The sequence below is a fragment of the Cervus canadensis genome, chromosome 25 (genome assembly GCF_019320065.1).
Source record: "Cervus canadensis isolate Bull #8, Minnesota chromosome 25, ASM1932006v1, whole genome shotgun sequence".
Classification (NCBI taxonomy): Eukaryota; Metazoa; Chordata; class Mammalia; order Artiodactyla; family Cervidae; genus Cervus; species Cervus canadensis.
Window position 1 is genome coordinate 29,056,954 of NC_057410.1, and position 12,129 is coordinate 29,069,082.

At 47.8% G+C, this 12,129-nt stretch overlaps 2 protein-coding genes across 3 annotated transcripts; both read left to right on the forward strand.

Annotated features, from left to right (window-relative positions):
• The first annotated feature begins 789 nt into the window (after positions 1–789).
• Positions 790–4,373, forward strand: PFDN5 (prefoldin subunit 5). The gene is made up of 6 exons (XM_043446339.1): positions 790–949; positions 1,156–1,258; positions 1,566–1,597; positions 2,720–2,794; positions 2,883–2,988; positions 4,171–4,373. Exons 1-6 carry the CDS (start codon positions 878–880, stop codon positions 4,245–4,247), a joined length of 465 nt encoding a protein of 154 aa, XP_043302274.1. The 5' UTR covers positions 790–877; the 3' UTR covers positions 4,248–4,373.
• Positions 4,374–4,505: 132 nt separating this feature from the next.
• Positions 4,506–12,016, forward strand: MYG1 (MYG1 exonuclease). 2 transcript variants are annotated; one of them, XM_043446338.1, is made up of 7 exons: positions 4,506–4,872; positions 5,050–5,162; positions 7,886–8,045; positions 10,950–11,102; positions 11,228–11,350; positions 11,468–11,649; positions 11,802–12,016. In XM_043446338.1, exons 1-7 carry the CDS (start codon positions 4,657–4,659, stop codon positions 11,998–12,000), a joined length of 1,146 nt encoding a protein of 381 aa, XP_043302273.1. In that variant the 5' UTR covers positions 4,506–4,656; the 3' UTR covers positions 12,001–12,016. The 2 variants fall into 2 exon arrangements, with proteins under 2 accessions (XP_043302273.1, XP_043302272.1); XM_043446337.1 differs by having other exon boundaries at positions 11,228–11,649.
• Positions 12,017–12,129: the final 113 nt, after the last annotated feature.

The following is a 12,129-nucleotide window of genomic DNA, read 5'->3' on the forward strand; positions in this document are numbered from 1 at the left end:
ACTAGATTGTTAAGCTCATAACTATGTATCTTACACTCATGTATCCTTCACTTGTAGCGCATGGTAAAACACTGTGTTGATTAATAAAGCTACCACTGTACTCTGGTTGATAATGTGCCTCCTTCCTGTTCTCTCAACCGCCAGACTCTAGCTTCATCTGCGCGAAGCATCCCTTTCATAATGCTACTGTCCCCCCTGTCCCTTGCTCCTTGAACTTCCCAGGCTTCTTCCTTGCCTGTTGTCACCAGGTTTATACCACCCTGTAGTTATGGTGTATCTGTGCGTCTGTGCTGGGTCTTCGTTGCTGCGCGGGTTTTCTCTAGTGGCAGGGAGTGGGGGTTACACTTCATAGTGGGTGTGTGGGCTTAATTCGGTGGCTTCTCTTGTTGCAGACCACAGGCTCTAGGCGCCCTGGCTTCAGTAGCTGCCCCTTGCGGGGGCTGCGCTCAGCAATTGCTGCACAAGGGGCTTTGTTGATCCTTGGCATGTAGGATCTTCCCGCACCAGGGATGGAACCCTTTTCCCTTGCATTGGCAGGCGGATTCTTAACCACTGGACCACAAGGGAAGTCCCAAGGCCTGAGTAAGATTAAGTTTCTTGAGCATAAGAATCCTGTTCGTTAGAACTTGATTATGCGAGGCTTGGGATATTTTGTGAAAAGAAAACGCCGCAACCCTTTCTATTCCAAGGGGAGTCACGCAGAAGAATCCGCACCCCCCGCCCCGCCCCGCCGCGAACTTCCCTCTCTTCTGGGTTGAAGAACCATAGAGATGTCTAGCGCTGCGAGGCCTCCAGGCGTAGCCATCGAGATACGCAGAGGACGGCTAGAGCGTTGCTCACCCGGCGGGTTTCCGCTTCATAAGCCCTCCTTCCCAACATGGCGCAGTCGGTTAACATCACCGAGTTGAATTTGCCGCAGCTAGAAATGCTCAAGAACCAGCTGGACCAGGTGGGGATGGGCTCCTAAAACACCCCTTTCCCGCCTCACTTCCCTTCCCCCCCAACGCGTACTCTCTTGCCCCCTATTCCTCCCCTCTTGGGGAGAATTCTATTCCCAGGCGAAACCCCCACCCCGTCCCAGGACCCGCCCCTTCTCTAGCGGTGGCCGCTTCTCCCGCGATCCCCCACCCTGACTCTCGTTCCCGTTCTCTGTAGGAAGTGGAGTTCTTGTCCACGTCCATTGCCCAGCTCAAGGTGGTTCAGACCAAGTATGTGGAAGCCAAGGACTGTCTGAACGTGTTGAAGAAAAACAACGAGGGTACGGGGTAGGCGTGCGAAGGGAACCTGGGAGATGTGGCCTGCCGGCTTCTCTTCCCGCCTCCTAATCCAGTTTTCTTACCTGAGACGAGAAAGCAGTCCATTACGTATTGTATACCGCTGCAGGAGCCCTTTGCATGTTGCTTATCTAGAGTTGAAATGTCCAGGACATTTTTCTGTTCCTGTTGCCCCTATTTTCGTCCTTTTCATATAATTTTCAGGCGCCGTGCCGTTTTGAAACTCCCTTTAACGCCTAAAAGTTGGAGCTGCTAACCTTCCCCACATGTTTGTCTTAATTGCTTTCACAGGGAAAGAATTACTGGTCCCACTGACGAGTTCTGTATCCTTTCCGCAGGAACCTCTTCCCTGCCCTCTCGTTTTCTCCCTCACACCTAACCTTCAAAAAAGGGCGGGAGATTTTGATTATTCCAGAGTGCCTAGATGATTTTGAGAGTGCTATTAACACAAGCTTAGTTCTGCTGTCTAACCTAAGGCCAGCATCTAGCTAGTGCTTCTTGAGCACCCAGGTATATGTATTTAGAATTGAGGTGTGATTATTTCCCTTTGCTCTTTGAGGATATAACCTAGTAGGGAGGTAGAACTGGTGGTTTACGTTTTTACTATGACTTAGGAAACATAAGCAATAGAAGAATAGAGGATATGGAAACAAAGGGGTTGGTTCTGTTTATTAATCCTCGATTTCAGTTTAATTATGGCTCTTATTCCTAACTGTTGTTACTAAGAAACCTGGATTGTGTCTTACCTGTTGAATGTTTTACGCGAGTGAGCAAGTTATGGCAATAGGGCACCCATAAACTACCTGAGAATGGACAGGCTGAAAAGGAAACACAGGAATAGCAGCCTAGTAGGGATTACTTAAATAATCAACATTAAATCCATAAGGAATTAGCTCATTCATGTTTGGAAGTGTTAAAGAGAAAGTGAGGCTGGCTTTTCACTCTATTACTCAACAGCAGTGGGAAAAAATCATTGTTGTTCTGTCATTCTAATGATCTATCTGTCATTCTAATTGCTCTAATATCTAATCTTTCTGGAAGGAATAATGGTAAGAATTGTAAGAACTGCTTGCAGGATGGCAGATTGGATCAGAGCAAAATCAGCATATGTGATTTTTCTCCATAAGGAACCAACTTTCCTGTCTCTCCTTATGTGGAGTTTGTAGGCCTTCAGATGTGCCTTGTAGCTTATTTCTTTTAATTTTTTTTTTTTTTTTTTTCCACTCCGTCCCATGGCTTGTGGGATCTTAGTTCCCCTACCAGGGATTGAACCTAAGCCCCAGCAGTGAAAGCAGTGACTCCTAGCCACTGGACCTCCAGGGAATTCCTGCCTCCTTTTTAGAAAAGGAGGGTGTTGGGAGGTCAAGCTGAACTAGCTGACAGGGAATCATGACTCATACTGGGCTGCTGCTGCTGCTGGTTTTCCCTTGATCCCTGCTTCTCAGATGTATGTCCCCGGGAAGCTACATGATGTGGAACATGTGCTTATCGATGTGGGAACTGGCTACTATGTAGAGAAGGTGAGTGGAAGGGAACATAAGAATGCATCTCTGAGGGGGAGAGCTAGCGTGCAGAATGGGTTACCTCTCATTCACTCTGACCCTGCAGACAGCTGAGGATGCCAAGGACTTCTTCAAGAGGAAGATAGACTTCCTTACCAAGCAAATGGAAAAAATCCAGCCAGCTCTGCAGGAGAAGCACGCCATGAAACAGGGTAAGCTTGGCCTTGGACACCTCTTTAGACCCTTTTTCCCTCCATAATAACAAACATGGATTGCAGTGTGAACCATGGGAGGGAGTATCCCCTTTGCTGGATTAAAACCATGGTTTTCTTTTTGGTATCTTGATGCATTACTCCTTAGATTCTGTGTCTAACATACCCACTGCCTTTGGTGCTTGAGAAATTTAGAGAAAGGAAATCATGTGTTTTTGTGTTTGAGTTCCTATTTAATGGGGATGGAATGAGGGAGCAGGTGCATGCATATAAATGAACACACAGCAAAAAAATATAGCCATAACTAGCCAACTACTAGCAGTTGTAGCCCTGGCTACATGTTAGAATCACCCAGATAATTTAAAAAGAAAACCTGGGCCACTCCAAACCAACTACAGTTGACCCTTGAACACTGTGGGAGTTAGGGGTGCTAAACCTTAGTGAAGTGGAAGAAAATCTGCATATAATTTATAGTCTGCCCCTCTGCATCCTCTGTTTCAAGTTTGCAGATTCAGCCAATTGTAGATCATGTAGTACTATAGTATTTAGTATTGGGGAAAAAAAACCATGTAAGTGGACCCACACAGTTCAAATGGGTATTGTTCAAGGATCACTGTGAATCAGCAGGGTGAGATTCCAGAGAAGAGTGTTTGTTTTTTTTTTTAAAGCTCCCTGTGTGATACACAGTCAGGATTAAGAACCACTGTTCTAAAGGCAAACATCTTTTCCACATTGTTATTTTCTGGGTATATCTGACTCATTTGAAACTGTATTTTGTTCGTTTTTATATCCCAGTGGTTCTCATATTATTCTCATATGCGCTTCCCTGGTGGCTCAGACGGTAAAGAATCCACCTGCAATACGGGAGACCTGGGTTGGGAAAAGCCCTTGAAGAAGGAAATGGCAACCCACTCCAGTATTCTTGCCTGGAGAATCCCCATGGACAGAGGAGCCTGGTAGGCTGTCCTCCATGGGGTCGCCAAGAGTCAGACACGACTGAGCGACTTTCACATCTCATATTATTGACAATTTAGATTCTAAATTGGTGTTGTGTTTGCCCTCTATAGTGAATCTCTGTGTTGAAAGTTAATTAACTGTAGTAGTCTACCTGTCAGTTTTCCTTAACTCTGGGCTCTCCCCTTCAGCTCCTGCCCAGGGTCTGACGCTTCTTTTATTCCACAGCTGTCATGGAGATGATGAGCCAGAAGATTCAGCAGCTCACAACCCTGGGAGCAGCTCAGGCTACCGCCAAGGCCTGAGAGCTTGTTTCAGAAATGGGGCAGAGGGTGCCTGCTTCTGGGCCCTGGGACTTTGTGGACGTGGTTTCCTGGAATGGGGGAAGAAGAGGGTCTGTGTTTAATGCTAATAAATGAGCCAGCTGGGCAGAGTGGTGGTCTTTTCTTGCATTAGGCAAGGGACTGGTGAGGAGGTGGGAGGGCGGTGGTGAGAGGGTGTGCCCCTGCCTGGAGCCTAATAAGCAGGAGTGAAGCAGTGCTCATCTTCGGGGCTGCACTTGGGAATCTGCCAGGAACTGGAATCAACGCTGGGCTGCCTGCGCTCTCTGCGCTGCCCGTTGCCATAGGAACAGCTGGCAGCCGGAAGTGGGGCTGCGCGGGCGCTTCCCCTTCCGGGTCGGCGCCCTTACTGGCTCCTCGTGGAGAAAGCTGCATGGGCCACCGCTTCCTGCGCGGTTTCTTGCCTGTGCTGTTGCTGCCGCCACCCCGCCGGAGCCCGCATCTCAAGCTCAACCTGGAGCCCGTCTCACCTTCCAAACGACCCCGCAGCCACCTCATGGCTCCGCCCCGAATCGGGACACACAACGGCACCTTCCACTGCGATGAGGCGCTGGCGTGCGCGTTGCTGCGCCTCCTGCCGGAGTACCGGGTAGGTACAGGCCGCGCAAACTGACCCGGGGGCTGTCGCCAAATCGGGGTGGACCGCGTCCTCCTAAAGGTGTCCCGCCCGAGCATCCCTCTCCTCTCCTCTGCTTCTTGGAAGCCCAACATTAAATCCCTACCCGTGCGACCCTGACAGCCCCCTCACCTCCTGTGTCCCCTGCAGGATGCAGAGATTGTGCGGACCCGAGACCCCGAGAAACTGGCTGCTTGTGACATCGTGGTCGACGTGGGTGGCGAGTACGACCCTCAGAGACACCGATATGACCATCACCAGAGGTGAGTACTCACTACCGTTTCTTTAATTTTCTTGACTTCAACTCTCCTCAGTGCCCCAGCCACTGCCGTGGTTCTTGTCAGCGAAGGGAACCGCCTCATCCTTGAGTCCCATGGGACTACTGTCTCCCATGCTTCCAATGCTCCGCCTACTCCGCACCCAGTGCATCCCTGAGCCCTCGCATCTGCCTTGGCCTCGCTTGGACACCCCCAGGCCCCTCCCGATTCACTTCCTACTTTGGCTCAGTCAGGCTTTTCTCCCACCAGCCTTATCATTACCCCACTGAATACCCCAGCAGGGACTAATCCATTCACGTACCCTTGCTACCCTACCTAAGACTGCCGGGCCCACGTGATTGTGGTAGGTGGTGATAGTTCAGGTGTGCGTTGTCTTCTGTGTCATTGACACTCTACCCCTGGGAAATGGTTCTTGTCCTCGGAGAGGGCAGAATCCACAGTACCTCTCCAATTCTTTTCCCACTCCTCAAGCCCCTGCCTCATCAGACTTTCTCAGTGAGTGATCCTGTCTTTTTTCTTTCAAAATAAATTGAGCTTTTCCTGCGTGTACTTCATCAGTTTCTCACTCCTGAATCAACTCCCTCTTTCCAATTCAGGAAACCCTTCTGTTTGCCCCATTTCCAATGTATCACTTCCTGCTCTGGGACTCCGTATCTTAGCATTTCTACTTCTTGCCTGAAGAAACAAACTCTGCTTACGCATCTCCCATCTTGAAAACAAGGGACTGAAAAAAACCCAAAGCCCCCTCCCTCACATACACCACGCTGTTTAAAGTGGTTATCTCTGGGGTATCATGAGGAGGTTTTAAGTCTGTTTCTCTCTTTCTCTCTCTCCTTCCCTCCCTATTTTTCTTTTTTTTATTTAAGTTTACATATTACTTTTCATAAGTGATGTGGGGAGGGAATGCTCCCGGTGCATACTACCTAATTGCACCCTTACTTCTCAGGCATTCTTCAAAAGAAGAGCTGATCCTGGCTCCACTTTTCTTTCAGTTCATTCCTCTTATCCATCCTATCTTTCATTCAGCTGGGTCTTTTCCAGTCTCTCTACTGGAAATGCTTCTGGAAAGGGCACCAGTGACCTCAGTGCCAGACTCAGGTTTCTGGTTGAGGGTTAACTGACCTGTCCCCTTCACCCTCTCACCTTAACTGACCTGTTTGTGGCACTTGATGTAATTGACTGCTTCCTTTTTTCTGATGATTTTATATACTTTAAAAAAAATTGTGCCATATTTAACATGTAAAACAATATATTTAATATATCTGGAATATAAAACATAAAATGAACACCCATGAACCGATCTCCCAGCGGAGGAAATAGACCATTACCATTACCTTAGCACCTGTACCTGTGTGCCTCTTCCCCATCCCATCCCCCACTTCCCCAAGAGTAAGCGACATCCTGAATTTTGTATTCATCATGACCTTGCTTGCTCTTGTGTACAGTTTAGCATGTATGTCTTTTTTTTTTTTTTTTCCAGTGGGTTTTGTCATACATTGACATGAATCAGCAATAGATTTACACGTATTCCCCATCCCGATCCCCCCTCCCCCCTCCCTCTCCACCCGATTCCTTTGGGTCTTCCCAGTGCACCAGGTTCGAGCACTTGTCTCATAGCATGTATGTCTTATCTGTTTGCATCAACTCTTTAGTTTTGCTTCTTCCTGAATCTTTTCTGGGATGTTATTGTTACTAGTCTTTATACATTATGAGTATCTTATAGGTATTTTTGTGTTTACTTAATATTTAATAATAAAAATCATTAGAACGAAAAAATGTGCTTCCTTGGTGATTCTGATGGACTGGTATTTAGAAATTACAGCTGTGGTTTCTATTATTCTAAAAACTATCATACCATTTCCGTACCCTCTGTCCCAAGGCTGTTCAAATCCCTGCCTTCCTCACTAACCCGGAACATTGCAGGTGATCTTGTATCTCTTCTCCATGCTGGCTGGCACAGTGCTCTTTCTGACATGCTCTGGCCTGCTTAAAGTCTCTCAGTGGCTCCTCCTTACCTACAGATAAACTTCAAACTCTGAAGTGTAACATTCACGGCCTGCCCTGGTCCAGCTCCTGCTTTATCTTTTGCCTCTCATTCCTCATCCCAAGCTGCTTTCTTGCAGTTCCATGGACGTCTTTCACTTAGGCATTATACATGTTGTTCCCTCTACTTGGAATGCCTTTTCTCCTTCCTCCTTTATGTGTCTGGCAAACACCCACTAATTCATCTTCCAAGAATGACCTGAAGGTTCTTCTCCTGAGCCCCTTCCTCTCCCTCCCCCTTTCCTTGTTTATAACTAGCTGGAGCATTCCTTTGGTTGTTCATGTCAGTGTGCATGGGGGTGTGTGTGTGGCCATGTGTGTCCATGTGTCCCTGTCCATCCGCCTTAGGAAGACAAACTTGAAGGCAGGGACAGTCTTAGTTTTTTTCATCTCTAATGTTTACAACAAAGTCTGGGCATGTTGTAAGCACTGAGTTAATCCTTGTCAAATGACATCTGAGCCACCAGGGAAGCACAGTGGATGCATGGGAACTCCAAACTCAAGTCCGTGTTGACCCCTGAGGACAAGCCAAATCCTCCCTAGCCAGGCTTTCTCCCAGTTCCCGCGGTATTCCCCAGCCTCCCCACCGCGCTGTGCCTGCACGTGCACACACTGTGGGTGAACTGGGGCGGTTGGCGTCAGCCCCACCTCCCTGTGCTCCTCAGGTCTTTCACAGAGACCATGAGCTCCCTGTCCCCTGGGAAGCCGTGGCAGACCAAGCTGAGCAGTGCGGGACTCATCTATCTGCACTTCGGGCACAAGCTGCTGGCCCAGTTGCTGGGCACTAGTGAAGAGGACGGCATGGTGGGCACCCTCTATGACAAGGTGGGGACCCAAGGACAGAGATGCCCGCCACGTGCATCTCCACCATGTGGGCTAGAGTGACACTCAAGACCACGCTCAGGTCAGGGTTCCTGACCCGTGCTGGCCCACCATCCTCTCGCTCAGTCAAGCCCGTCTTCTCACAGGGGGTGGGTAATCTCTCCTGCCTCCATTCTCGGGTGGTTGTGAGACATGGATGAGGTCATGTATGGGGAAGGGCTTTGAAAACTGTAAAGCATGCCCTGACATACATAGAAAACAATTGTTCAACAGCTTGGTAGTAGCCCAGGCTGCTTATGTTTGGCAGCATGTGACTAAGGTGCTGGCTGCCCTGAAGGTGGAGGGCAGCGGATCTCAGGCACCGCTGTTTTCAAAGGCACGATGAGTTGGGAAACTGGAAAGGGTTTGATTGTGAAAACCTCTTCAAGGTTCCACCAGCGCCCCCTGCAGGCAGTTCAGGTGCCTTTGGTTGGGCAAGCAACAAGGGCTAGTGGCCCTGGCATGCATGTTGGATCCATGATTCTGAGGTCACCTATTTGACCCTGCTCCTGTGAAGTTCACAAGTCAAACTTCAGATGCAGTCAACTCTGTTTTTTGCAGCTGGGCTGTTGAGTTGTTCTCTCTCTTGGCTTGTCTGTCTCCTCTATGACACAGCATTAGTGTGATCCAAAAAAGTTGAATAAATGTGAATGTTTATTTTTTTGTGTGTGTGTAATAAAGTTTTATTAAAGTATAAAGGAGATAGAGAAAGCTTCTGACATAGACATCAGAAGGGGGTAGGAAGAGTACCCTGAATGTTTAAGTTAGAACTTCTGGAATAGGTTTTAGACTGCCTGGGTCAATTTTCCCTTCTACTGCCGAGGGGTTTCTAAGCAACTGAACTAAATTATACCCAAGGTTTTATTATGTTTCTGGTGTACTACATAGTGATTCACAATTTTTAAAGATTATACTCCACTTACAGTTATTAGAGAATATTGGCTATATTCCATGTGCTATAAAATATTTTCTTGTAGCTTGTTTAAGCATGTTCTCTTTTTTTTTTTTAATGTTTATTTTTTTTGGCTGTGCTGGATCTTAGTTGTGGCATGTGGGATCTAGTTCCCCAACCAGGGATGGAACCCAGACTCCCTGTATTGGGAGCTTGGAGTCTTAGCCACTGGATCACCAGGGATGTGCTTATTTATTTAGCACATAGTAGTTTGTACCTCTTAACCCCACCCCATCTTGCTCCTCCTCTCTTCCCTATGGTAGCCACTAATTTGTTCTGTCTGTGAGTTTGTTTTTTTTTGTTATATTCACTAGTGTTTTAGATGCCACATATAACTGATATCATACAGTATTTGTCTGTGACTTATTTTTACTAAATATAATACTCTACAAGTCTATCCATGTTGTTGCAAATGGCAAATTTTCATTATTTTTTTCATTTTATGGCTAAGTCACATTCTGTTATATACTATATTTTCTTTATCCACTCATCTGTTGATGGACACTTTAGGTTGCTTTCATATCTTGACTATTGCAAATAATGCTGCTGTGAACATTGATGTGCATATATCTTTTTGAATTAGTATTTTTGTTTTTTTCAGATAAATACTCAGGAGTAGAATTGCTGGGTCATACGATAGTTCTATTTTTAACTTCTTGAGGAACTTCCATATTGTATTCCACAGTGACTGCACTAATTTACATTTCCACCAACAGTGTACAGGGGTTCCCTTTTCTCCGCATCCTCATCAACATGTGTTCCTTGTGGTAATTTTGATGATAGCCATTCTGACAAGTGTGAGGTAGTATCTCAATTGTGGTTTTAATTTGCATTTTTCTGATAATCAGTAATGTTGATAGCCTTTTGGCCATCTGTATGTCTTCTCTGGGAAGATATTCAGTTCTGCCTGTATTTCAGTTAGGTTGTTTGGTTTTGATGTTAAGTTATATGAGCTGTTTTGTGTTTTGGTTTTTTTTTTTTTTTTATATTTATTATTTATTTATTTAGCTGCGGCATGCAGGATCTTAGTTCCCTGACCAGGGATTGAACCCAGGGCCTTTGTATTGTAAGAACAGAATCTTAGTCATTGGACCATCAAGGAAGTCTCAGCTGTTTGTATGTTTTGGACATTAAAATTACAACCAAGTTTTAACTGAGCCTCGGGGTGGAGGTTCAGACCAGTTGGTGCTGGGCACAGAGGAGTTTCTTTTCCAGCTCTCCCTGAGTGGCACTTTTTCTGCATACCACAGATGTGTCTAAATGTAGGCCTATTTTAAGGCAGTTTTGCATTAAATACTGATATCCCAAGTTCTTTTCTGCCCCCAGATTCTTGAGGCATCCTACCATTTCTTTAGGCTCAGGAGATGCCTTATGGCACATCACGGGCTTCCCTGGGACCACATTCAAGCCCTTGATGTCTAGTACTCATCTTCTCCCACTTGATGGGTGTGCTTGACCAGACCCTCCTGTAGCTCATTAAGTGGATCAGTGAATAGCCTGCTCAGCCCACCTGGAGATTTACCTGCCCTCAGCCATGAGGATCCACCCCACAGAGCCCGTCATGGAACTCAAGACCTTCCTTGTTCAGAACACAGCAGCCCCCTCCCCACATATGCTGGCCTTGGCTTGGGCTTTGAGCTGTAGTAGAGTGAGCACTGGATCAGAAATCAGGTGATCTGAATTCAGCCCCAGTGCTGTACGCTCTCTGCCATTTAGGAAGTTGCTGAATTCCCCAATTCCCTCTCTCCTCGTCCAAGTAATGTTGGGAGATCCTTGCAGGATCCTTGTGAAGATTAAAGACTGTATATGCAAAAAAATAAAAAAATAAAGACTGTATATGCATACATTTTGAGAGCTATAAAGCTTTATGCAAATAGTCAGTGCCCTCCAGAGCCTTTCTCCTACTGCTGCCTTAGATGTATGAGAACTTCGTGGAGGAGGTGGATGCAGTGGACAATGGGATTTCCCAATGGGAGGAGGGAGAGCCTCGGTACCTGCTGACCACCACGCTGAGCGCCAGGGTTGCTCGGCTTAATCCCACCTGGAACCAGCCAAACCAAGACACTGAGGTAAGGAGACCCTGGGGAGAAGAGACTGGGGTGTGTGAAGACCAGGGGAGGAAGTGAGTGGTCTTGGCCTGTTGAGCCCCAGCAGAGTTAGAAGTTCGGGCCAGCACCATGGTTCTCATTCCCAGGCTGGGTTCAAGCGTGCAATGGACCTGGTTCGAGAGGAGTTTCTGCAGAGACTAGATTTCTACCAGAACAGCTGGCTGCCAGCCCGAGCCCTGGTGGAAGAGGCCCTGGCAAAGAGGTTCCAGGTATGCGCCTGGGAGGAGGCACTGTGGCCCTGGTTAGTGAGTACTGGCAGGCTGCTGGCCTGTTTGGGCTTATGTTCCTACCCTGAGCCTTCTGTCCCGGCTCCACTTCCTTTTCAGGTGGACCCAAGTGGGGAGATAATAGAACTGGCAAAAGGTGGCTGTCCCTGGAAGGAGCACCTCTATCAGCTGGAATCGGGGCTGTCCCCCACAGGGACCATCGCCTTTGTTATCTACACAGACCAGGCTGGACAGTGGCGGGTACAGTGTGTGCCTAAGGAGCCCCATTCGTTCCAGAGCAGGTGAGGGCCTAGGGGTCCACCCTGCAGCCCTTCAGGCATGTTTCAACCCCATCAGAGGAGGCAGCCACTAACCTAGGCCTCTGCTCCCCCTCTCCCAGTTCCTCACGACCTCCATTTGCCCCCACCAACTCCCTCTTTCTGCTCACTCATAGGCTGCCCCTGCCAGAGCCATGGCGGGGTCTTCGGGATGAGGCCCTGGACCAGATCAGTGGAATTCCTGGCTGCGTCTTTGTCCATGCCAGCGGCTTCATTGGTGGGCACCGTACCCGAGAGGGCGCCCTGAGCATGGCCCGTGCCACCTTGGCCCAGCGCCCAGCACCTACGCCTGCCCAAGATCCCCTAGTCCAATAAAACTTCTTCCATCTCATACTGACCACATAATGTTCTATTACTGCCCTGCACTATTCTGGGAGCTTGCTTAAATTTGGGGAAAGTGCATCATCTGTTATGTGCCACAGCTGGTGCTAGGTATTTTCTCAG

What these genes read in the sequence shown, in the direction of transcription:
- PFDN5 (XM_043446339.1), top strand. Translation starts at nt 878, where the DNA reads ATGGCGCAGTCGGTTAACATCACCGAGTTGAATTTGCCGCAGCTAGAA. An exon ending in TCAAGAACCAGCTGGACCAG is followed by an intron (nt 950 to 1,155) that starts GTGGGGATGGGC and finishes CGTTCTCTGTAG; the next exon opens with GAAGTGGAGTTCTTGTCCAC. An exon ending in GAAGCACGCCATGAAACAGG is followed by an intron (nt 2,989 to 4,170) that starts GTAAGCTTGGCC and finishes TTTATTCCACAG; the next exon opens with CTGTCATGGAGATGATGAGC.
- MYG1 (XM_043446337.1), top strand. Translation starts at nt 4,657, where the DNA reads ATGGGCCACCGCTTCCTGCGCGGTTTCTTGCCTGTGCTGTTGCTGCCG. An exon ending in GCCTCCTGCCGGAGTACCGG is followed by an intron (nt 4,873 to 5,049) that starts GTAGGTACAGGC and finishes TGTCCCCTGCAG; the next exon opens with GATGCAGAGATTGTGCGGAC. An exon ending in CGATATGACCATCACCAGAG is followed by an intron (nt 5,163 to 7,885) that starts GTGAGTACTCAC and finishes TGTGCTCCTCAG; the next exon opens with GTCTTTCACAGAGACCATGA.